Source organism: Anser anser (genome assembly GCF_964211835.1).
Source record: "Anser anser genome assembly, chromosome: 8".
Classification (NCBI taxonomy): domain Eukaryota; kingdom Metazoa; phylum Chordata; class Aves; order Anseriformes; family Anatidae; genus Anser; species Anser anser.
The window spans coordinates 7071551-7098186 of NC_139728.1; the positions used below are offsets into that span (position 1 = coordinate 7071551).

Sequence of the window (26636 nt, forward strand, 5' to 3'; positions counted from 1 at the left end):
GTAGGACAGGAGGCGTATCTCCTTATCTGTGTTAGTGTCATGTAAAAATAAAAGTAAGCCAACCTTGGAAGAAGAAAAAAAGCAGTAACAGGATCTCTGTGTAGGATTCCAAGGTACCTAAAAATGCAATAGAAGGAAACAGAAACATTATTCTTTGAAAAAATTGAAAACTTAATTTCATGAAGCTCTTCATTAGCAGAGAGAATGAGTTGACTAGTTAATGGAATTAGAATTCTTCATTTGAGCTGTCTTACTAACTAGGTCATAGCAAGGAAATATGGTCATATGGAAGCAGGGAACTGCTGTAGTAAAAATACAGATTTAAAAAGTATACACGTGAGGTAAATTATGATAAACAGTAAGAAAAATAGTTAGGCCATAGTGTCCTATATTCTATTCACATTTTATGTGTGTGTTTACATCCGTGAGACAAACCATCCTCCTGAAATTCAGCTACTAGGAGAGACTCCATATATGGCGTTGGAATATTGCATATGTTCCTTATCAGACTTACACGTAAACTTACTGTGTTTATATATATATACATATATATATTTCTTTCTTTTTCTTTGAAGGGAAATATCTGGGAACAAATTCTGAGAATACCCTTCCTACTTGAAATAATAAATGCTGTCCCTTTCATCATCACGGTAAACCTATTTGAATTAATACATTTGCACATTACACTTTTATAGCTGCACAAGTACTCTTAATTTTTATTGAAGTAAAAGTCAGTCTTGTGTGGATGTTAGATCTGTTCCTATGGGATTCAACATTAGTCAACAAGAAGAAGAAGGCAGTTTTCTGCTTAAATTAAAACAATACATAACACTTTCTCCCCAAAAGGGGGCAAAAAAACCCAAAGACCCCAAACTCAGATTACAGTGCAATCAACAAAATAAACCATCTAAACATAAAAATCTAAGAATCTCTTGTGTCTGCACTGGAAACTGATTTTCTGTATTTTACCATATTGTTTAATATACAGTTCATCAAAAAGAAAGTGTTCTTTAAAGTCTTATACTAGAAACACATTAATAAGATATTTTTTTTTACTGAGTGTTTCATTGCTGCTAGTTTCTTGAATAGGAAACTCTTAATGAATTTGTTAATTTTTCCTTCAGATTTTCTGGCCAGTCCTAAGAAACCTGTTTATTCCTGTATTTTTAAATTGTTGGCTGGCAAAGCACGCTTTGGAGAATATGATTGTAAGTATGACAAAGAAAATAACTCATTCATACTTTCTATTTTCTTAGTATGTTGTCTTTAGTGGGATTTTGGCATTGCAGTCCACTGTCCAACTTTGTTAGGAAGCTAACCAGATCTGTAGTTATATTATACAAATGGTCAAACATTGCTAAAGCTGCATTCTCCATCAAAATTAGAAAAAAAAATGATGTCAAGTGGAATCTCAAATTAGCATAAATTGCTACTGTGCCAGTGAGGCAAAGTTAGAATGTCTGGTTCTTTTGCTACTCTATTCATATACAGGGAACTCAAGTGCTATGCCTTAATTGGTCCTTGCAGCCTGTAATTTGTAAGCTAGATATGAGCAGACAAACCTTGAGGCAGCTTGAAATAGTATCAAAAGTATCAAAATTGTTTCAGGATGAACGAAGAACTAGTTAAATATTCACTAAATTACAGCTGTCTCTTTTGCACTCTTCTGTGCGATCAGCAAATTCTAAGTGCATTTGAATGAGTGTATTTTATCAGGGCACTATATAATTCCACTATATAGAATCAGTTCATATTTATTAATTCAAAGCCAAAAATAACAGCTATTTTCCATTAATGTAGAATGATCTTCACAGAGCCATCCAACGTACACAGTCTGCAATGTTTAACCAAGTCCTCATTTTAATATCCACCTTACTGTGTCTTATCTTCACTTGGTAAGTGGCCAAAATCCCTTTGTGTTTATTATAGTTATTGACTTGTCTCACTTCAGTACATGATGATAAAACAGGCATTTTGGAAATCATACATTGAAATGAAAAGAATAATATGCTTGCAATGAAAGTGTTAATTAGAACCTAGTACTACTGGAGACTTGATACACTGGGTTTGGAAACAATGTGCATGCATGGGAGCAAGACTTATTCTCACTCTAAGGAAGGAAACACATATGATGCAAAAGCACAGGAGAAAGGGGTGGAGGGAAGTACACATACATACTAAGAGTGCATTCGCAGTGGTAAAGTTGCTTGAAGAGTACCAACGGAAGTACAAAGTATTTTGCCAGACAGAGTGCCTTTGGGTTAGCACACAGATAAAGATTTGTCTGTCATTCTGGGGACAGTGATTTGATTTTCTCTTTATTTCTCTAGCTTGTTCTTGATAGCTGCTGTTAGGTGCCTCCTAACTCTTTTGGTAATAACAGTGTAAAATAAATAACACATGGCCTTTTTCAGTTCTGTCCCTCTCTATTCTTTATTCAAGAAGAGGAATTTGTTCTAGCCAGTGGCTAAATGAATGGTCCTTTGTTTTATGGCCATACAATTCCATGACAAATGCCGTCAGTTCTAGTAAGCTAGTAACAACATTTTCTAAGAACTGACTATGATCATTCCTGGTTGATACGGTACAGAAGATGCAGCTAAAATGGAACATCCTGCTCACCACCAGACATTTTAATAAAGAACAGTAAAATGTGAAGAAAATGGCAAGCTCACCTGCAGTAATCATGTCTGGTCTCAACAGTTGTAGATAGCAGCTCATTACAGATCATTATATACTGACCTAGTATTGACTCCGCTAGACTGCAAAATAAGCTAAATAGGATGAGAATACTCATTAATGCAGTAACTAAGGAAATTAAGTACTTTTGGAATGACCAAGAATAGATGTTCAAGCATTTGAAGGTTGCCTACGACTGGGGTTCTGTTTAGGCATTTTTTACTATTGCTTACATACACAAAAAAATGGTGTTTTTATATTTTTTTAACCCATCTATGTATGACCTTTATTACAAGGTCATACCTTTATTATTAAGGTATGACCTTGTATTACAGAGTATATTTTAAACATATCTAAGAAATTCTTTGTAAACAGTCAAAATCAGCTTAATGTCTTCAAATTATATTATATCCATGGTAAATTTGAGGGAGTATCTCAATTTAGGAGACATCTTTTAGAGATTACATGAGTTTTGTCATGCTGAAGGAGAAGCAAAGTCTGTTTCTGGAATCTGCCCACTTGAGGTTGGGTTTGATCAGGCTGTTCTCTCGTACTTTCTACAATAGCAAGCAGTAACCGAGTGACTATATTTCCCCCAGACACATATGGGACTAGATATGGGTTTATCTATACATGTAATAGAGCATATTAAAAAAAAAAAAGAGTTTTGAGCTAGCATCAGTCAGTTTTCATAAACACATTTTGGTGACATTTAGAGATATTACCTCGGTCCACAAAGTAGCACAGTAATGCAAAATTGATAAGCCTAGCTTAGTAGTTTGAATACAGTGTATGTGGTTTCAGAGCAATTGCACTCATCCATAGTTTTGCACTTTCCCCTTATAGTATTTTCGGTACTATGAAGACATGCTCATGGTGTGCTTTTGGTGGCACTGCTAACTGTCCCTACTATGTCTACCTCCCCAGCTTTAAAGTTAATGAGATAATGGCTTCCAGGCACTGTATGTATTAAATTGTAACGGTATGGGACTTAGTAGTTGCTGGTTGACAGCCTTGCTTTTACCATCTGCTTAAATAAGTACATTGGCTTCTCAGTACTAGTGAAGTCTATATAACTTTACAACACAGGTTTCTGTTCAAAAGTTTGCCTTTTCTAGCAGACACATGGAAAGAGGAGGCACTAAACTTCCTATGGGAATTACATCATTTTATAGGAAGTCTGAGATGGAATGAAGAACAGGAGGACTCCCCTTTCTACTTATTTTTGCCTTCTCGGTTAGTCTGGTGCACTAAGAAAGTGTAGCCAAACTGCTTTCTTACTGCTTTAAGTGAGACTGACAGCTTTTGTAAGACTTGCGATGATCCTTTCTATGAGAAAATTTAAAACAAATTAATGCTGAAACATAAGTACTATCAAGTAATTAGTCCATATTTAAAAGACATGTTCCTTATTTTATTTTTTTTTTAGTTTTGTGTATGTTTTTAATATCTTTAAAAATATTGTTTTTGCTAGGTACCTGAAATGGGAAAGAGTTGCTTAATCTCTTGTGTAACTACAGAACTCTGTAGTTCTGCAAGGAGTACAAAACTGCTGGATGTGTACCAGCTTGTTGGAGCTGGCATGTTTCCAGAGATAATTCTGAAAGTACAATTTTGCTGCAGAGTGTATTCTAAAGACTTTTTCTGAGAGCCCACATGTTTACAGAATAAGAGGTTATTTATGTCAGGAGATACTTCTGTCTGATCTTTGTGTGAGCGCAAGTCTAGTGAACAGCAACATGCCATGCTAGTTCTGTCTAGGCAGAACTGAAATGATTCTTTCTTAAATGTGGAGGGAATATTCAGTCCCATCATTTAGAAATGCCACAGCACACCCAGGACCCTGGAGATGAATCTGGCTGGACCTCCTGACCTCCCACTGCTTTACAACGGAGGGAGAAAATTAAGTGTGTCTAAGACCAGCACATTTTCCCCTTTTCTTCTATTATATAGATAATAGCATCGCATTTGCTACCATTTGATTGATCATCTTTCTCAACAGAAATTACTAATGCTAGCTGAAATGAAACAACAATATTTATAGAAAACATTAAAAAAAAAATATGCATAAAAGTAGCTCTTCCTCATCAACTTTGCTACTATCTTCATATGTGCTTTCAAAATAATCGAACTTCTGATAGCTAGCAGAAAACCCACAGAAAATGAATTAAATTCTGCCTCATGCATCATCATCAAAAACATCAGTTACAACTCAGCAGTCTTGTAAGTGGTAGTAACACATTCCAACCTATGTTTTATAACTCAGAAATAAGCTTTCAGATTAAAAGATTAAAAAATATACATATATTTTACATATATATATATGCAAACATCTATATTTTACAATTTTTAGAAAGTCATTATTCAAGCTGTCCTTTGCACTTAGAATTTAGCTGGAAAAAGCTCTTAAATTTTTGCATACAGCTGACAATTTTTGGTGTTATTACACAACAAACAGTAATCACATAACAAAATTTGTGGTCTATGCTATTCTTTGATTTTTGATAATTGTTTATGGATCTGGGGGTAGAACTCATCTGCAGACTAGCAAATTCATCAGCCTAACTCCATGTATCTGCAGTTTACAGATTACATACAGGGATTTTTAAATCTTTTCTTGTGATTCCAAGGATACATTAGGCTATCAATAATTTCTCTTTCTTTAAATATGACAGTGATCTAAGTAAAAGAAGTGCCCACTTGTATGAAAAAATGTTCAGCAATTACTGTTGATAGACTTTTAGTCAAACTATATATTGTGTCATTTAGCTAATGGATGTTTGCATTTGCTTGCCAAATGGAATACTAATTACTTATGTAAACTCTACAGTTTACAAATAACAGTGAATGACTTATTTCAGGCATTTTTCTATAACACAGTGAATCATCTGTTAAGACTTACTTTGTTTTTTAAATCAATGTTAATCATATATCACCAGTGTAGAATAATTAGCTTGTGAAAAAAGTGGCTACAAACAGATTATTTTATTTTTCATACTGAAGAACTTAAGAAGCCTGCACAAGCTTTACTCACTGAAAGCTCACTGAGGAAAATCTTAACATTACCTATTCTTCAGTGCTTTCAACATCAGAAAATGAGGATGTTTCCACAAACTCACTTACAGAATACCTGTAGTATGCCAACACTGTAGCCTCAATGTCAATTAAAAATTCTCATCTGGAGGAAACAGTAGGAATAAGTTACTTGTAAGGCTGAAAATGTATCCAGACAACAACCTAGTCCAAACAAGGCAAACCTTCAGACTTTGAACACTATGTTACAGAAGAAAAAAAAAAAGGAATAATCTCACTTAATGTTAAAAAAATGTGGCACCTCAATGCTCCAGTTCCTTTTATTATCAATAAGAGAGGCAGCCACCTCAGAATGCAGTGCAGATCTGAAGTCAACAAAATCGCTTCATGCAGGTCTAATTCTCTGCCCTTCTGTGTTGGTTATAGCAGGAGCTGACAATGGCAATTCTCCAAGAAAGATGCCTAACATTAAGTAGGATGAACTCAGAGAGAGTTGGTGGATTATGTAATGTAGAATAATGTGGTTTTTTTTTTGTGTCTACACTTCTTTCTATGCTGTTATGTTTTGTTGTACAGCATACCCAGTGCTCAGGTCCAATCTCAGTTTATGATTTAGAGAGATTATTTGCATTCAGAAATAGCACAAAATTAAACTGTGATTATGTCATTTAGTTTGATCAAATCCAATGATTTTCAAATGGTAAAGCCCATCAAGTCTCAGGATCTTAAGGACTAAACAGGAATTGTTGAATTTATGTCCCAGAATATTTTAGAACATTAATTGAAAGGCCTAAGTAACTGTAAATAATAATAATAAAAAATTACTCAACTATTACAAGAATCCCACAAAATATTAAATAATAGCAGTTGTTCTTTTCTGTCTCTGAAATGAATCAGATCTGTCAGGAACTTGCCTGTTTCCAACAAAGGATCTCTATTTTCTGTTTTGAAATATTCCTGTGCAGTGCTCTCCAAACAGAAAAATTAGGTCTTAGAAGTAAGCCAGGTAGTACTTCGGGTGGTCAAGAGCAGTAAGTATCTCCCAAATCCATTGTACCAACTTCCACCCTACCCATGTCCTGTTTCTTGGTTGCTGAAATCAGGGTGGGGGGGTAGGGATAGTTTTCCTATGAGTGTGTACAATTAAGGTTGAGTTCTACTTCAGATGCTAACTTAATGCTACCTTAAGTGATGGAACAATAAAAAAGTTGTGAAGCCTCTGGAAAGTCAATAACAAAACATTTCTTAAAATGTACATTTGTTATTTGTGGACAACTAATCTATAAATTCAATAAAAGTTTATCTAAAATATTATTTTCTGGGAAAAAAAGTGTAGACGAACAGGAAGACAACATTTTCATCAACTTCAGTAGGACAAAAATGTATTTACTGGTATAATGTAAATTGTATTTTAATAGAAGATTGTGGAGGAATTCAGAGTTGGCCCTGATTTCTGGCATCAAATGCAGTAGTCAAAGTCTTATTGATTTCACTGTGGCTGTGCCACATTTCTGTATGTCTGTAGTGACCAAGTATTTCCAAGGTTGTATCTGGATATTGTTAAAGCTGTAACAATATTATTTTTTGATGGTCATATATGCCGTTTGAAAAACAGGAAAAAAAAACAATAAATATTCCTGAACTGTAAATTCGCTTGTTAAAATTAACCAATAAATAAGTATTTTGAGATTTAAACTATTAAACAGACATTTAAGTAGTAAAGCAAACTGCTGATTACATTGTTGGTTCATGTTTGTCATGAACTGACAAAGTAACTGCTTTGCATCTTGGATAGATGTCAGGAGTTGGTGCTCCTTATCTCGTAATTAAGGGAGTCAGCCAAGACAATTAACGAATAGATTGATATATGTTGTTTTCAGGTATTTGGTTCAGGCCATGAAGTGGCAGAGATAGCTGAAGATAACTGAACATGAACCAGCACATTTTTATCTGTAGGTTAACTGTTGAGCTTTCAGCAAGGCCAGCACTTAGCTTCCATATGACAGATATGAACAGGCAAAAGGGAATAAATTTAGCCAGAGGTAGTATTTCAAGTCAAAAATTTACCGCAAAGAATACTGTCTGACATTTTTACATCCTGAAGAGAAAACAAAAGGACAAAATAGTCCGACGTTTTTAATTTCTTCACAGATTTTAAAAGTTTGCTAGTAGCTAATTACTATGATATACTCTGTATATCACTTCTCAAACATATGTTGGCAAGAGTTATTTAATCAGGTTTGAATTTCCACTGAAAAAGCTGATCTGTGATCCAGTCTGCTGGATCTGCTAAAAGCATGTTATTTAAAGATAATTTTTCTGTAAAAATTTTCAGATCAATAGCCAAATTGCTTGCCTTTTTTTTTTTTTTTTTCCTGATTGAAACTGTACAGTTGTCAGAAATGCATACAGAACATATGTTTTGTTAGGTACAGAAATTGCTAAGGTAGCTTTGGTAAAATCTGCTTTATAAGAAGCATGTGAAAACACAGTATTGCCGCAAGTGCTTGACAGTCTAGATTATTTAAATGAAACAAAATTTATATAAAACTCCTATTGTTTATAATGGAATAGGGTCTTCTTGGATGGGCCACATCTTTCTTACCTTTGCTAGCAATGGGGATCATTTGCTTATGTCAGTACTATTAGTACTTGTAGGCCAAAGCCTTTCAGAAAGCTTGATTAGAAAAGGTAATGAAAAATTACAATGACAAAATGTAATAAAAAGAATGAAAGTTTCATGGATTAATGATGCCCTTGCTTATTTTAATGCAACTATTGTACTGTGACTATTGTCGTGTATAAATTTATACTCTTCTTTCATTTGTATGATAGTGTGGTATTTGTCATTATACATTTTAAAAAAGATTTTTACATTTTAAGTTAAAGAGTTCAGATCTTAAAAAAACAATATGGCTGATCAAAACTGATAAAGAGTGCTGCTTAAAGACTATAGGATACAAGCTACTAAAAAACTGGTGAGTTGTTTATGGAAGGCAGAACAGAAATCATGTTTATTGTAGGCAGAGCAGAATTACGAAAGCCCAATCAGAAGTCTTCTTGGCTACCCATCAAACATGGTTTCTATGGAAACTTAGATAATTATACAGTGATTTTCATGCTATTTTAGTTATTAATTTGGTAGTGACATAATATTTCCTTTGTTAATCTTTTTAGATGTTTCTACATAGTTATTTCTAAAATAATTAGGTCAGAGTCTTTCCCATGCTGCTTGCAGGGAATTCTTTGTGAAACAGATGTAATAGAACATTTAAAACTAGATGCAGAGACCAGTGAAATTAAAAATAATTTGAGTAGCCTGTTTATTGTGGTCTGTGGTGCAAAGTCATAAAGATTAGATAGTTCAATCTGTATTATCTTCTGAGTGTGAAAGATACCATTTGTAGTCATCTTCTTCTGAAAATAAAAAATAATCAGAAAGGCTAAATGGCAGTTTAGAAAGCTGCCCTTCACAAAGCTTCTATAAAATGGAGCGTCAAAATCAGATTATTTATAAGCAATTCTTACTTTTTTTTTCCTATTTTTTTTCATATGTAGAGAAATATTAAATTAAAGAAGTAACCAATATGTTTGAAGGATTTCTGTTGTTTTACTATACCTTGGAAGAGGAGTAGGGGTTTTAGGTACTTGTGATCTTTTCAAATTACAATCAAAGCTTTGCTGATTTTCTAGCACAGGTTGGTGCAGATCATTATGCTGAAAAGTAGTTCCAAAGTGAATTTAGATAAAGGTGGGCAAAGAGCTCCCACAGTGAGCCTTGAGACATAGGAAACTACAGATGTAAAATTGAGAAGCATGCAAAGCCATGAAAATTATTGGAATATGGGTTCCCCAGTAAGCTTTCCATTCATTTACAAATACACATGCACAAATATCTGCTGCTGAATCACAGACTTGTAAGTAGATACCTTTTGTGAAAATGTAAATGTTCCATATGCAAAATATGCATGTTCTCTTCAGATTAGGGGTGTCAAGAACAACTTTGGTAAAATAAATTGCTAGAATAAAAGTAGATCTGGAATGCAAACCATGGTTTGCAGATTGTGAAATACTTATCATCTTACTGGTTAAAAAAATAAATAAATTTTAGGTTTCGCTTTGATTTTGGAGGACTTCTATAAAAGCAGATAAAGATCCTCTTAAAGAAGCTATTTAATACATATACCAAGTGTTAAAAACTTGTCTTCCTTTTTTTTTTTTTCATCGCATGAAGGCATTGCATATCACATCCTTCTTTTTATCTTTGCAATTAAAAGAAAAATCTGATATTCCCATGCTGTCTTTGAGAGCATTCTATTATTTTAGACATTAGCAAACAGAATGCCATGTGTAGCAGCAGATGACTAATTAGGTTGAGGATGTTACTTCAGTATTTAAATTCAATGCCTGGCATCAACCCGTCATCACTCACTATTCCTGGCTCAAAAATGAAGTTGTCATTAGCATGCAGAATTAATTAATATATATATGTATAATATTTCATTGACTGATTCATTAGCCTGACAAACTATTTACTTTACGTTAGTAAGATTTCATGTTTGTGTTGGTTTATGTTAACACATTTAAATGTTATATTAAATGCCATCAGTTCTCTGATGAACAGTAATTACGTGTAGTGATTTGATGTCTTCTATTGTCTTTTACATATTCCAAACGTATTTTCAGAGTGTGGAGTTTAGCGCAGTTAATATTTCTCAAATCAGAAAGTGAAGAATTAAAAAAGATGGTGCTGCAAATTTGGACTTACCAACAGAAGCTGGCACCAGCCACCAGGAATTACTCACTCACATTAGGCACAACTTTACCGAATACTGAACGGATGTCTCAGAGACTTTGGCATAGTTAGAACTGCAACGTAAGGTGATCTAAAAATAAGAAGAAAGAATTTTCACGCATTTAGGACAGTGATTTTTAAAAGAAAGAATTCTCATTTTGCTCTTCTGCATGCTTGTATTCCATTAGAAATTACTATGATGTTTAGCCAGATGTTCTTCAAACAGGTGAAGACTAGAGGGGTAAACAGTCATCCAAACATAGTACCACATTTGGGTGATAAACTTAAGTCAGATGTCCTTGGATTTCTCTAACTCACATGTGTATGATATTCTTTCCACTAGCAATAGGGTTCCCATTCCCCATGCCAGATGCAACATGACAAAATCACTTACTGAGCTCAAATAAAGCATGTAAAGAATTAAAACTATGATTCATTATGAAAATGTTACATTTAAATGTAACCTCTGATAATTGCTTGTGGAAATCAACAGAATTTTTTAATAGAACATACAAATTTGTCAACCACTTGACCTAATCATCACAATAAAAAGTAAATGTGGGTCAAAAAGTGTTAAAATTAGTCTCCAAATGGTATCTCAACTTTAGTAAATTTGCATTTCTAGCATTGTCAACAGATACTAATTTCCATTCTTCCTCACCCCCCACAAAGTAGAAGTCTTACTAATAAAGGACATAATTCAAATAAATGGTAAAGAGATACAGGAAAAAAGCATATATAACTTCTGTTGGCTAGCAGCAGTCAGATTAATAAAGTCTGTACTTCCTTTGGCAATAAAAACCATCTCCTAAAAAAACTTAAAAATAGTAAATTATAGGGAGTTCTTAACTTTGGTAAAACATCTAATTGTATAGAATCATAGAATCATTTAGGTTAGAAAAGACCCTTTAGATCAAGTCTGACCATCATGTAACACTATGCTTATAAAGGAACTTGAATCTAAGCCTAAAGTTGGATTTATGCTCCCATTCTTTACAAAAACACAACTATATTTTTTGTTTGTGGAAGTTGTACATTTCTGAAACACACATGAAATATTACATATACACTGAACATCGTAGTGGAAGTGCCTGAGTCACAGCAATAAGGAACAAAAAAGAATTAGTATTCATTTACTAAACATTGAAGTAGAAACTGTGGGTTGATTTTGCAGACTGAATGCTTAACAACAGGCATGAAATCAAATTGTCAATTCCTTTGGGCACAGAGTACCATACCTAATTACATTCCACAGCAAAACAGTATGCATACCAATATATTACAAAAGGAATAGGAGATCGTATAAGGGGTGAGGCTGTTTAAAAGCATCCAATGCATTATGGTCTCCTATAATTGCATGTATTCTACTACTTTGCTTAACTTCACAGTGCAAGAATAAAATTCTTCATGAAATTCCAATACATTTTTGAATTACCTCTCTCATATTATCAGGACATCTATCATTATCAACTAATATATATGGCAAATGATAATCAACTGCTGCTTACTTAGGAATAAAGAAATGCAGAGAACGAGTATTGGTACTTAATTTGTTTTTCAGTTTACAGTGCGTTGATGTCAAACAATTAAATCCAGTCCTATATTTTGCAAGTTTTTTATCATTAGTGATAAGCAGTGAAAAGAAATTAAATAGAAGGATTTTATGCAGGGAAGTTCAAAATAAAAGAGGATAGAGTTACGTGTGGGTGTGTATGTACATTTGTGTGTACGTTTATGTACATATCTATACATATCTATTTACATGTATGTAAAAGGGGGCCTACGAGAAAGCTGGAGGGGGACTCTTTATCAGGGAGTGTAGAGATAGAACAAAGGGTAAGAAAAGACCTCCAAGAGCATCTGGTCCAACATCCCCCTGTCACCAATATTACCCACTAAACCATGTCCCTAGTTTTAGTTCTCCGTGTGTAGCACCATGAAAAGATTATTATTGTTATTATCATACTGTGCAGTCCTTTTAGATAATTGGTGATGAAAACAGACATGAATGAAAGTTTCTGGGAAAAAGATGAGCTTAATGCAGACACTGAGGATTGTCTGTAATACCATAGTAAAAAGTTATGAGTGAAATATTAATAAGGAAAGCAGAACTCAGTTTATTCCATGTCCAGAGGTAAAACTGAGGCTGAAATGAGGCTGAAAATAAATAAAACCATTTTATCAGTAGCTTATGGACCATTTTGTAATGCTGTAACAGTTATAAGGGGGTGAACACCTAAGACTGACCCTGTCTTGAGCGGCTGTAAAACTGTTTTTTTTTTTTAATCAACTCTTTTCCTAAACATTTATTTAATTTCATGGCCTAGCTTATATGGGATCAGATATTTAGTAAATTAGATATGTTGTGGACAGACTGTCAGAACAGACTGAAGCTAAGGTGTTTTACCACCACAGATCCACACAAGGAACTGAATAAATCTAATAAGCTGCCATAAAGTAATATTGGCATCTGGGATTTTCCAGGAAGCCAAATAAATGGTACTGAAAGATATTACACATTTCAGTGACGTCTGGAAACACTCCTACCACAGGCAAGTTTAGTACATTATACATGTAAACATTAGAGAGGATACTTCAAGGACAGGAGCTGCAGGCTTGTTTACAAAAAATCAGTGTTTGTAAGGAGTCTGAAGTATACTTAGGCTAGGATGGACAGAAATGATTTTCCCTCCAGAAGAGAAAGTCTGCTTGTGGAGCACGACTAAGGTATGCACACTGAATTATTATTACAAGTTCTTTAATGTAGGTGGAGTATCTCTTGGGACAATCCTTCTATGCTGTTTTTGATTATTCTTTCATTGAACATCTGCTATTGCTCTCAGTAGAAACAGGCAGTGAATTAAAGGAGCCTTTGCCTAACCTAATATGGACATTGCCGTTTTTTTCTGTCAGTACTTTAGAAACTTTTTCTCTATTCATCTAACTTGAAAATCATTTTGCCTGTTCTTACTAGATCTCTCCTTCACTATCATAAAGAGGAAAGAAGCAGGAGAAGATCCTTAAAGGATCCCATGCGAGTTCATAGATTTTTCTTCATTTTTGACTCTGGCAAAAGATAGGGTTGTAAACAATTTTGTCATTTAATGAAGAGGTTTTGGAGCATAATGAACTCTGCAGCTGTTCAAGTCAGTGACTAAACCTATTTTTAGTAAAATAACTCCAACTATTAGTTGCAAGATAATAACATGCAGTGCACAAAAGTCTGAGGAGGTTTTTATTGTTTTGAGAGATCATAAAACGGTATGAGACTTCAGCAAACCTAGGGCTTGCCAACCATGCAAGATAATTGGCTACAACTCTGGTTTAATCAGAAGGCATCAATAAAGAAATGTTTGGTTCTTGATATGACTGAAAAACAGTTTGACACAGTTTTTAAGAAGATGTTCTCAAAGGTGCGATGGACATAGCTATAGAACTGTCTGGGATGCAGACATCTACAAGGCCAGAACATAGTAAGTAAGAATCCCTGTGCTCTTTTCTGAAAGTAAAAATTTAGTAAAAACTGAGCACAGTGAGTAGCTGTACTTGGTGCAAAGTAGGAACATCTCCCTCCCCAAAGTTGAGGCAGAGTTTCAGCAGAGTTTCTACAGTTCATACACCACATTTTTGCACCTGCAGTATTTGACTTGGAGCTAACTAACATTGTTCAAAAATCAATAAAAAACTAGAATAATAGGAGAGGCTGTCAATGTAAATTATAGATGCAGAACACTTTTTCCATCTGGTAATGTCTGAAAAAACATAAGCGCCCCACAAAACCTTGATTCTCTGAAGCTATCCAACCTAGGTGATTCTGTGATTCTATACTTGGGAATACCATTTCAACTAATTCTGAACGTATATTCCAAAGAGTGGGAAGTGTATTTGATGGCCTGCTTGATCTTCATGGCTCCTGAGTAGCTCAGACACACTGTTGCCACAGATTAACAACTACACCTGACAAAGATATAGAGCCAAAGATAACACGTGTGATGTTTAAAAACTTTCTGAGCGGTAATGAAGTCCAACGTTTGGAACATAATTTTGTCCTCTGATTCATGTGGCTTAGCAAACAGAGTTGTTAGAAAAACAGAAGCAGGAATGAAAAGTGATTGATGGATTCTGGAAAATAGAGCAGGCTTGTTTTCTTTTGTAATGTGTAGCTGTCCCTGGAACTTCAATGTGTGTAAGCCCACCTTACCTTCTCCTGAAAGGGGAAATAAGAGCCTATATGGATTTAATCTACCTATGCAATGGAGACAGACTTTTCATAAAGGTAATCCTACCTGTTGTGCAAAATCTGGAAAGCAATGTTTAAACATGTTTTACTATGATTGACCTGCGTAACAAAAAATCAATTATTGGAAAAGGGCATAGAATATTCCTAGGTGCCAGCCCTCCCACTAGGCTGGGTAGTCCTCCTCCCACTTTTATTAACCCCCCCCCCCCCCACCCCCCCCCATTGCTCTCAAATAATGCATTTTTAATGATTCCACGCCAAGAGAAAAAGCTTTGGTAGAAAAGTCTGAGTCAGTCAAGCTTATTTCATGACATATTTACTATTTCCTTAGAAGTGGAGGATGTGAATTTGAATTCACAGTCATAGAGGATAAATACGAAGCTGGATCTTTCATATTCCAGTGGCAATCTAACAAATAATGATTAGTTCCTTTAAAAATAAGCAAATAATAAAAATGATAAAAAGTAGTGCTTCCATAGTGGATATAACCTGAGTATTGATTTAGAGTTTTAAAAGATTGAGTTTCCATTTCTTTATTACTATTGTCTTCTCTTAGCCAACCTTCTGTGATTCAAGAATACGTTTTTTTTTTTTTTTAATGCATCTGATTATTAAAATCAGATTTTTAAAAAGTTTAACAGGATTAAAAATGACAAATCTGTCAAGTACATAATCAAGCAACTTCTATGGTGACAGGGGTAAAATATCAGGCTTTGGAAACGCAAAATATTTTTCTATGAGTTACCTAAGAGCAATGTCAGATTCAGACAGATATCCAAGCAGTTTTAGAGGTAGTTTGCATTTTTTTTTTCATTTTTTACGTTATCTTTATATTTATAAGGACTTTTTTATTACTTTCAACAATGATTTATGCTAAGAGGATAACTTTGGATTCTGTTCTGTTATTTGGGAACGAAATATATGCAAATCTGTCTCCAATTCCTATCCTGATTCTACATGCTGGGTTAGTTTCTTCTTATGTACATTTAGCAAATGTTTGGCTATTGAATCCTTCAATCGTTAATTTAATTTAAACATTTTGTTGGAAGAGGGAATATGGATGGTTTGCATAATGACTGTTACCCTCTTGGGAGTGTTTCAAATGTATTAGAAGAAACATTAAGCATGATTTTCCAAAGTACACCGTATCTGGTGCAGATCACTTATTAAATTAGAAGTTTGCATTTGAATTTTCCAGCATAACATATATAGTTTCTGTGTATTGTAGATTACCTAATTTTGTTTCCTGAAAAAGGATAGGTATTGTAATATTACCTAATTCTGTAGATTTCCTAGTGGTTAAAGTATGACTTGCATGTTTCTATTTCCTGAAGAGTGACTGACTCTTTGTGTGAGCAGTACAAAACCTCAGGCTCCATGAGGCTCTTAGCTGTAACAGTACTGACACACTGAGGTTGGAATGTCAAGGTTTACTTTGTTGACCATCAAAGCTCTGGGGCAGACTGAAAGCATACAAAAATACAGATAGCTCTCAGGACTTGCAGACTGAAGCGTGCACAAAGCTTTTTATGGAAACACTCTGAGCTGAATGCTGCCCACAGTGGGACTCTACTTGAGCAGTCCCAATGAGCAGGGTTCTTACACTGCAGCTCCACAAAATGCAGCAGCAGGAATAGAAAGGTTTTCACTCAACTTCAGCAAATATTTATATACACTTGTTCATTTCATAATATCCTATTCTGCTTAACAAGATGTTCTGCAGTTTCTGGAAGTCACACGGCGTATTAGTAGAAGTTTATTTTTGTAAGTTCAGCTTTTGTACCATTAGCTACATATAACTTCCTTGGGGAAGGAAAACACATTAGACATGGATAAGCAATAATACATCATCAGGCGAGATTGTTTTGGCTGGAGATAGAATTGGAACAGAAAATGGTTACCTTTTCAGCTGAAGAGAAATTCAGTATTTATTTCTGACATCATGGGATTGCTGTATAGAGTAAGACAGACAATTCTCCACCCACATCTCAAATTGTATTTACAAAGTCCTACAGAACCCAAGAGCTTGATTCAAAGCCTGTTGAAGTTATCTGAGTCTTTTTCTTCACTACAGTGATTTTGGGAAAAAGTAAGAGTGTTGTATGAAAACATTTGCCTCTGAAAAGAAAACATTCTGGAAAAGTATAAAGACATTGATCTGTCTCATGAAGTGGAATTAGACTTGCAAAAATATCTGAGATATTGTGTCCAGTCAGTCTTAGAATATATTTCAGCATGCTCTACTGCACTCAGGGTTCAACTAAGAATAACAAGTATATTTCTTGACTCACTCAGTTTAAAGACAGTATAACAACCTTTATCTTCTTTCCAATCAGCATTTCTCCCTCATTTCTTTCACTGTCTTGTATTTAATTAATCATTTCTGTGTCTTGGAAGTCAGTTATTCCTACAGCTTTAAAGCCTATTATATGGAATGAAAGAAGCAAATTGGAACTTCTCATTCTAATTCTTAAATTTAATATATTATGTGATATATTTATCCAACCCCTACAATTATACTGTATATATTTGGATATTCCAATCCCTACAATTCTGTGATATATTGTACCAGATTCTGTCATTTTAACATTTTGGAAATTGCAAATCTCTTTAAATGAGTCAATTTTGTTTTTCTATTTTAATGCTGTTTATGGAAAATTGATTTTCAGAAAATAAATATTCAGACAAAACAGATTTTACAAAAGACCTGAGAAAACATCACAGGGCTTGGAAAAAGTGAAGTATTTTGTTTTCAGCAACTTAAAACATTAGCTTTGGAAGGTTTGAGGAGGGTAGAGATTTTGTTATTGGTCAGAGTATTTTCTGATTGTCTCTCTCTCTTCATTTACTTGCTATAGATTCTGATTGCTCCTTGTTCTTTTCTTTGCCTCTCCTTCATTACAAAAGAATCAGAGGCTATTAAAAGCATTAGATTATTAGATCATGCGTAAAGTGGTTAGCAACATCTTCACCTTTTCTGACTGTAGGTTCAGACTGCAAAGCTCTGTAGTGTCTCATAGGAGATAATCAAAATTTGGAGGACATATGTTGTCATTCAGAAGTTAACATACAGTATTTCCATAACTGATATAGTAAATTAAAAAGTCACTTTAATGTCATTCCAGTTACATCATCATTCAACACAAAGTTCTGTGAAGTATAAATTGAGCTTTTAATGATTCTGTGTATAGCAATTCTGAGCTATTCAATTCAATTCAAGCACTGAGAGCTGCTTTTCCAATAATGCCTAACTTTAAAGCATAGGAAAATACAGGACAAAACTGCATCTGTCTCTACATCAGTACCCTAAACAGCACAGCATACCCTACAGAGACAACCGAGTATGAAAAGTTATTTCCTTCAGTTCAAAGCAGGGCATTCTTCAAATACAGCATTAGTCCTAACATCACTTTTGTTTCAAGGACTTTAGACTACTGCCAACTTAATATTAGCATTTTTTGCCCAGTGAACTCCTTTTGCCAATTTCAGACAAAAAGTCAGTACATTTATCAGAGTACTAAAATATAGTATACACCTTCTAAAGACTGAAGTATGACCTGTTCTAATAGCCACATTTTGATTTTGATTGCATTTTCTTTTAACAACCTGGGTGAACTCTTCCAAATCTTCACTTTCTAATGCAGATAGTTACAGCCACTATATCGGCAACATATATCTCAAGGGCCCGCCATGTATTTCCTAGGAAGTTAACATGGTTGTTGTCATCATTATTATGCTCTGTATTTTGCCCATAGGTATTTACTACAGTTGATAGTCTATCAGCAAAGGGTTCATTCCAATCTTTTTCATACAGAAAAAAAAATATCTGTGAAAGTAGCATCGGAAAATTTTAAAATAATAAAAATATTAATTGGCAGCACAGATCAATCAAGTAATTGTAATTTAATTTGTCATTTGTTGTAACGTCACCATTGCATATTCAGATATGTGGAAACTTTAAAGACATTTGGATGTGAGAAACTACTGATTTAAATCGGAACACTTATTTAACATGGGCTGCACAATTACTATATTTCTGAGTTATTTCAGATGTAACTTCTACAGTATCTAAGCACTGAGCCTGTACCACGGGATCTCACTGAACACATTACAATTTATCCCCAGCGAGTTCAACATATTCATTAGCTATTCCTTATAGCTAGCTACTTAAAACACTGTAGAAGTAATTAGTCAAGTTGAAGCTCAAAGTCCAAGGAAAACAATGCCGTTAAATGCCACCTAATCCTGAAAACACCTAAGCATCTCTAACTTTTGGCTTTAGCCTCTGATGCACTATTTTAGACCTCAAGAGGTTGTACCTCTAAATAATAATTTTCTGTAAAAGCGGAAATAAAGAAATACTAGATATATTTGGCACCACTGACAAATGAAAACACAAACCAATCTAAAATGATTATATATAAAAATAATTCACGTACAATACTTACAAATTGCTATCCAAATTCTTGTGCCCATTTCTGTGTCATGCTGTGGCAGTATGTTAGCAACCTGATTTAATCTCAGGGATTATTTTACTCTGCAGTATTTATTTCTAACAGCAGATGCTCAGATACAAATAGGAACTGGGTTTGAAATAAAATAAGCACAAGTTTTCCTTATTCCTCTGATTTCCACCTGTCCAGGTGACTTGCTTAACAGCACTGCAGGAGCAACATTGTAATTTTATTCTTTTTATATATAAAATAGTTGGGTAATTGTAACTTTTTTTTTTTTCCCTCACAATCATAGAATATTTTGTTAAGGCATAGCAGACAGTAATCCAGTGTTACTGCAGTATGCTACTATTTATAAACTGAATCAATAAAGTAAAATTTCAGGCCACCCAAACAGTTGTCTAGTTCCTTGGTATGGACTAATGTCATAATGCCCTTTGAGTTCTCACTGTGGAGTGAGCAGTCCCCTCTTCTGTGCTCAGATTTTCCATTCCAGGTTAGTTCATTTCAAATTGGATTGCATAGGTAAAATTTAGGATATGCAGAGTGAAGCATTAAGGTCCTGTGGTAAAAGAGGAACAAACCAAGCAGTGCAGACATTCAGGAAAAGGAAGTGGGCAAGACTAGCTTTATATTTAACTGGACTGTCCCTAGGTATAAGCTACAGCATCATCCTGTCTGTTCTGTTTAAACATCTGAGTTTCCTTACAGAAGGGCTGTCTTTTTAGCATGAAGCAGTTAGAAATTTGCATATCTGTGTCACACCAGTGTATTATCATTTCAATCTTAATATTTGGTTATTTTATCAGGACAGTTAAATACTCAACTAAGGGACGGGGGAGAAAACGGTAAGCTCCTGGTAGTAACCATGTTGTCATCAATCCTTTTGTATATTAACTTTTTATGTCTTAGAAAGTAATTCTTTTTTTTTTTTTTTTTTTGAGGTAGTTTCTGTACTGTATGTGGAGATAGGTTATTTACAAACTGTTGTTAGTTTTGGCACACAAAATACTTGAGCAAGCAAGTATTCCCGGAATTAAAAAAAAAAAATTCCAGTAAAATGAAGATTGAACTCTCAAAAGTTCAAATGATACCTAAAAAAACAAAACATGACTGATCTTCAAAGATTACATTTATATGTTTAAAATAACTTTTCTTCATGAGTTTGTAGTAAATTTGCTGACACAGCTTTTACTTTAGCAGACCCATGTTGTTGTTGTTTTTTAGTAATATAAATATCCTTTCCATTATACCAGCCTTATTTTGTTGTAATGGCTTGCTTAAATCCACTATGAGAAGACTGCTTGTTGGAATTACCGAAACCTTAAATTGATATAGAATGTGGTGAATTGGGCCCCCTATTTTAATTAGGTGTTTTCTGTCTATTTATTATTACAGTGGCTTATTTTCTCTTAAAGTACAAGCCGGTTTAAGCATTGCTTTTGCTGGATGTTGCTTTCCTGATTGAAATTGTTATGTCTGTCCAGGGATGACTAAGTAGATCATTGTTTCTTCATGGCATGAAAAGGAAGGAGGACGTAAACAAGAATAAGGAGATACAAATGCCACCATACAATATCAAAACAGCAAAAAGAAAAACTCTGAGTTATTGCATATTACATTATGTTGGGAAATATGAGAAAGCAGAACAAGAACATGTGCTGGCTCTTTTAGCACATACACTATCGATGCATCTTTTAAAAATAATGCTCAACATTTAACAATTTACAAGAAAAATAAAAAGACGCTGATGCTATTATTCATATAAAGAATTAGGTTATAGTAAAAATGCTCAATAAATTTTGGGGAAATGGGGTAACTAATCCATGTGGGCTTGTCTTACTGGAAAGCCAGTAAATTTCCATTAGACTCCCTGTGCAGTATAACCAGGTAGCCCAGACAAGTAGGTACATGCCGTAGATACTGACTAATGTTTCTTCAGATGTACTGGTAGTGAGATTAAAGTACAAAATTCTTGGGTGAGGAGTAAGAGAGGTAATATTTAATTTGGAAATTAGATTTCCATAAAGCTCTCTCAAAAGTCACTTTTTTTGCAATTTTGCGATCCCTTCTTCTAAAAACAACAGGCAGAGCAGCAAAATGACCAGTGAAATTAAGACTTGGTAGACTATTTTTGGATTTATCATTCCTTTGCTTGCAGGGTTATTAGGGCCTCAGGTATAATCTGGTAGAACTGCAGATGAGGTGCAAGTAATTTTGAAGAAAAATAAATTTTTCAAGTTCTAAGAAGAGATTAATTTCTGGTTCAGTAAAGCTCCCATGTCTCACTGACTTTAATATTCATAGCTAAAAGTGAGAAGCACTGGTTTATGCCCACTGAGTTCAGCAAAAGACAACTTGAATCTACAACAGTTTGGCTAAGGCACAAAATAATTTTGACAGCTTCAAGGAATACGAATATAGAGGATTATACAGGAGTACAGCTAATAAAATGATGGGCTTACTAAATTCAATGGGCATTTTGCTGTTCATTTAGAAGAGGCTGGAAGGTTAGCCAGGCTATAATTGGGTTGGTTGGCTAAAGAAAGTACATGAAGAATAATATTAATAAAGAGGATATCCCCTTCATAAAGCTGTGAGTTTTCCTATAAGCAAATTAGTAAAGATTTTTCTAAGGTTTTACAAAGTGAATAAAAAGTGAAGAAACAATTCACACTCCTTGAAAATGTAAAAAACAAAACAAAAAACCACCACCACCACCACCAAAAAACAAACAAACAAACAAAAAAAAACAGATTTTATACATTTTAATCCGTTCTGTTAGGTACAAAGGGTAGAATTGACCCTTTTGCTTATGCAAACACTAAGCAATTTCACAGGCACCAGCATTAGAGAAAATACATTGCTACCAATGATAGGATTATAGTTCAATGCAAACCTATCTGCAGATACTTAACACTCTCAGTGGAATGGTATAATAGTCCTGTTATGACCATATCACTGACTATGTATAATTGCTACTTTCCTGGCCATGGTGACTTAATTCCAGAAGTCAAGATTGTATTTTAGAGCTGTACCCACAAAAGACAACTGAAGAGAAGAAAACACACCAGGGTGTTCAGCAATAATAGCAAAAACAACAAAAAAATCCACCACAAATCTGTTTTTAAGATTACATATAAAAGTTATGTGAATAATGATATTAAAGTAAGTTATTTTTTGTACTTGGATGCCTCTGCAGTGTACTCCATTATTTCAAATTGAGACTGGAATAGGAGCTAGCTGAAAAACTTCCTTGCCTGAGACCAAAAGAAAGTGTTCTTCATTAGCATGTTTCCAGACAGTCCCTCTGTTAATATTTTCAGGAACAAAAATATAATTACCAATTTTTTTCTAAGAAGGGAGGGAAAACAAAGAAACAAAGAAAGAAAGAAACAAACAAAAAACAAACTGGGAACATAGTGAAATTATGGAAGATCTAGATTACAACACCAGTGAAAAATGTGGAACAAATTGGATAGGGATATAAAAGTATCAGTTCTGACTGAAGGATGAAACTTATGCAAACAGAAAAAAAAACACCACCCTTTTTAGAACATTTTGAGAAGTGTGAAAACTACAAATGCTAGAACTGTGAAAAGGAAACTGGGAATTTGATCCATATGTTCTGGAAATGCCACTGCCCACTGCTAAATTATTTTTGGAGAACAGAATGGAGAACAGAAGAACAACTGCTAAAGCTGTTATAAACACAGGCTCTCCCTGGTGATGCAAAAATTTTACCATGGCAGATATTAATGAGTGACTATTACCATCTGGATATGGTATATAAAGAAATAATCTTTGGTACGTTCTAGAATAATAATTACCAAGGAATACGGTATTATTTACCAATTACCTCTCAAATTCTCCAAGAAGAAATCATTCAGCTAACTCCAAGGATAAAAAACCACAACACTATTCAGCATGGTACACGGATCAATTTTCTTCTTATAGGTGAATATAGTTTAAAAGCTGAATTTGTTTACATGATTCTACTGTCTCAATGAAGATCATATTTTAAGCTTGGAAAGCTCTTCATCATGGTATAGTTTTTCAAACTGAAGTATTTTTAAAGCATGCAAAATACAAAACAGCAGTAGGACCTCTAAACAGATTCTGCCACTACTTCTAAAAACCAAAAGAGCATTAACTTACACAAATCATTCTGATTACAAGAGAAATAATTACCAAGTAACACGTGGAGCACATTGATTTGTTCATAGAAATGTGTGACCGGAAGGAATGAACATTATTTGTTCTGCTGTTAAAAACAACCAAGCCATATATTTCTATTCTGTACTTGTAGCAAGCAGGAACTTCATAACAGTTGGCACCTTCTACCTGCAGTTTGGACCTGGACACTTATTCCTCTGACAATTGGATAGCCTCCAATTCTCACATTCAGTTTATTCTAGACAGTCGGTACTCATTTATACCAACATTATCTTTCTAGTATGCAACATGTACTCTCATAACAAGTTCATTCTAGTAGCTCTTACCATACAAAGCAATATAGACCAACATAAAGAGTGATTTAAAGAAAGTATTGTGTACATTTTCTTGGCCATACCAGCAAACGCTCCCTGAAAAATTAAAAGATGCTTTTTAAAAAATTCTGAATGGTGGCAACTATATACCATCTGTTTTGTTCTGGTTTAGAAAGGAATTGCATCAATCTGTGATGTTCTATATACCACCTCTCCCTCACACCAGCCACTAAGCAAAACCTAGCAACAAAGTTCTATCATACCAAAATACTGAAAAAATATTTTTTTATTATAAATGATGTAAAAATTATAATAATAACAAACTTCTGGTTTGATACTCATTTTTCCTCTTTTTGAAAAAAATGTCTTTGCTGAGCAATGTATCCACTCTAAAATAAATAATTTTCTGCATATATAACATAATCATCAAACTTGAACTGAACCTAAGTGCAGTTTTTATCTTTCGTGTCTTTATTCATTCTTTTCTACATAGTATTTGTGGAATTCAGCATCTGGAACGAGCAGGAAACAGGTTGACTCTCTTTGACTCCCTTTATTTCTGCATAGTGACATTTTCCACTGTGGGCTTTGGGGATGTTACACCCAAGATATGGCCTTCAAAGCTGCTTGTTGTCATTATGATCTGTGTTGCTCTTGTGGTGTTGCCCATACAGGTAAATGTGGATTTTTTCTTCTCTTTAGAATTGTTTTTAAAACAAAACAACTGCAAAAAATACTGTTATTATTGCATATAAAATATCAGAAAACTACTATCTTCTATATCTTCTATTTATACTTTTGCCACTGTTTGTCCTCATATAGTTTAGATTTATAATGAAATACGGAACATTAAAATCAGTTTTCAACTGCTGGCAAAAGATATCAAGTACCACATAGCCCTTCTCTTCATCCTGAGATATGGGTTATTAATGGAGTGATTTAAAAAAGCAACACAAAACAAACAAAAACCAACCAAACAAAACCAACCAACCAACCAAAAAAACAAAACAGTAGCCAGCACTTTCTTTATGAGTATAACATTTCCTCTGCAGGCTCTCCCTGTTTCTAATCTTGGTTCTCTCCACTTCCTCTCTTACTCTTACAGCTCAGTGCTAACTTAAGAAAACCAACAACTCATTAAATCTGCAACTCAAGCAAATTCTCTTCATATCTGTGTATGTCAGTATACACAGAGCCAAACGCATGTTTAGAAATTTTTGATGCCTATATAGGCTTAGACCTTCTAACCCATTTCCACAAGAAAAGGTTGATTGATCCAAGTATTTCATGGAATCAATCAGTTTCATTAAATTTACCGAACATTTCGAACATTTGTCAGCTCATTAGCAAATGCTTGATGTCAGACACCCTCAGACTATAAGGCAGCACTGTCATGATGTTAATGGTCTGACATCTGGTGATGACCTAGACCTCCTGGACACAAAAGGGAAGTGTGAGGAGACACCATTCGTGCTTATCAAATCTTGCAGTAGGCCTGATAGATCTTGAAGCTGCAGTTTCTCACATGGCTATAATTTCCAGACTCTGCTGCTCTGATGGTGAACTAAAGCTTACTGTGAGCAAACACCACAGAATCCCTGGGAGGCCTGAAGCTTGAGCTGTCAGCATTAATTTCCTTGAAAAAATTTGAACATTTTAATTATAGCTAAATATTTAATGTCTGCATACACAAACATATGCACTAATACAATTATATTCCCACTCAGTGGCAATTTAGTAAAATACATATTCTTTTTGAAACTAAATATGCTTTAAGAAATTTGAAACTTCCTCAGAAATAGAAATTTCATCTTTGAACTACTTCTAATATACACTTAAGCATCGTGTACATCGCATCCCTGTGAGGAAACTGCAGGCCACCATGAGGTCTCCCCTCAGTCTCCTCCAGGCTGAACAAACCAAGTGACCACAGCCACACCTCATACATCCTCCCCTCTAGAACCTTCACCATCTTTGTTGCCCTCCTGTGGACACACTAATATTTTTTGTGTCCTTATACTGTGGTGCCCCAAACTGCATACAGTACTCGAGGTGAGGCTGCAGAGTAGAGTGGGACAATCACTTTCCTTGACTGGCTAGCAATGCTGTGCTTGATGCTCCCCAGGAGATGGGTGGCCCTTCTGGCTGCCAGGGCACACTGTTGACCTTGCCATTGACCAGAAGCCCCAGACCCTTCTCCACTGAACTGCCCTCCAGCTGCTTGTTCCTCAGTCTATATACATATCCAGGGTTGCTGTCCCAGGTGCAGAATCCAGCACTTGCTCTTGTTAAATTTCATACAGCTAGTGATTGCCTAGCACTCTAGTCCGTCAAGATCTCTCTGCAAGGCCTCCCTACCCTTGAGGGAGTCAACAGCTCCTCCTAATTAAGTATCATTTGCAAACTTAGTATGCATTCAAGTCCTTTGTACAGATTATTCATAAAAACGTTGAAGAGAACTGTCCCCCCAAAATGGAGCCCTGGTGTACCCCACTAGTGACTGGCCACCAGCTTGATCTAATCCCATTTACTATAATCCTCTGATCTCTTGAGCTTTTGTCCTGCTATGATATAAATACAATTATCAATCACAATTCAGTTTCTCCATCAGTTGAATGGAGTGAGAAAAAGAATAGTTATCAAAGACAGTTAAATGGAGCTCAGGATTAAATGCATATTACTTACTATGAGAAGCTTTGAGATGGTATTTGTGTGTTTTATTAATGGCACAGATCATTACAATATTATCTTTAGTCTAACGGATTCAGACTAGAGGAGCAACATTTTATATACTTAATGACTAATTCATATTTCCTAGCCTATTGTGCACTAGGCTTCCCCTTGCAAGAGTACAAAACAGGTATTACTGTTAGCCTGCATACACTGTTAGCTGAATGCATATATCATTTAGCAGCTGGCAAATGCAAAATTGCTGTATTTACAGC

General features: G+C 34.7%; 1 protein-coding gene across 16 annotated transcripts in view; it reads left to right on the forward strand.

Moving 5' to 3' along the window:
* KCNT2 (potassium sodium-activated channel subfamily T member 2) overlaps positions 1-26636 on the forward strand; it is a 149381-nt gene that overhangs the window by 50499 nt on the left and 72246 nt on the right. For all 16 annotated transcript variants that reach the window (XR_014587657.1, XR_014587658.1, XR_014587659.1 and 13 more), the window contains 4 exons: positions 576-650; positions 1125-1208; positions 1801-1895; positions 24185-24365. Coding sequence is in view for 12 of the 16 variants with exons in the window: in XM_083847277.1 (XP_083703403.1) it covers positions 576-650; positions 1125-1208; positions 1801-1895; positions 24185-24365 (435 nt within the window). In the remaining 4 variants the exon portion in view is untranslated. The remainder of the gene's footprint in view (positions 1-575; positions 651-1124; positions 1209-1800; positions 1896-24184; positions 24366-26636) is intronic.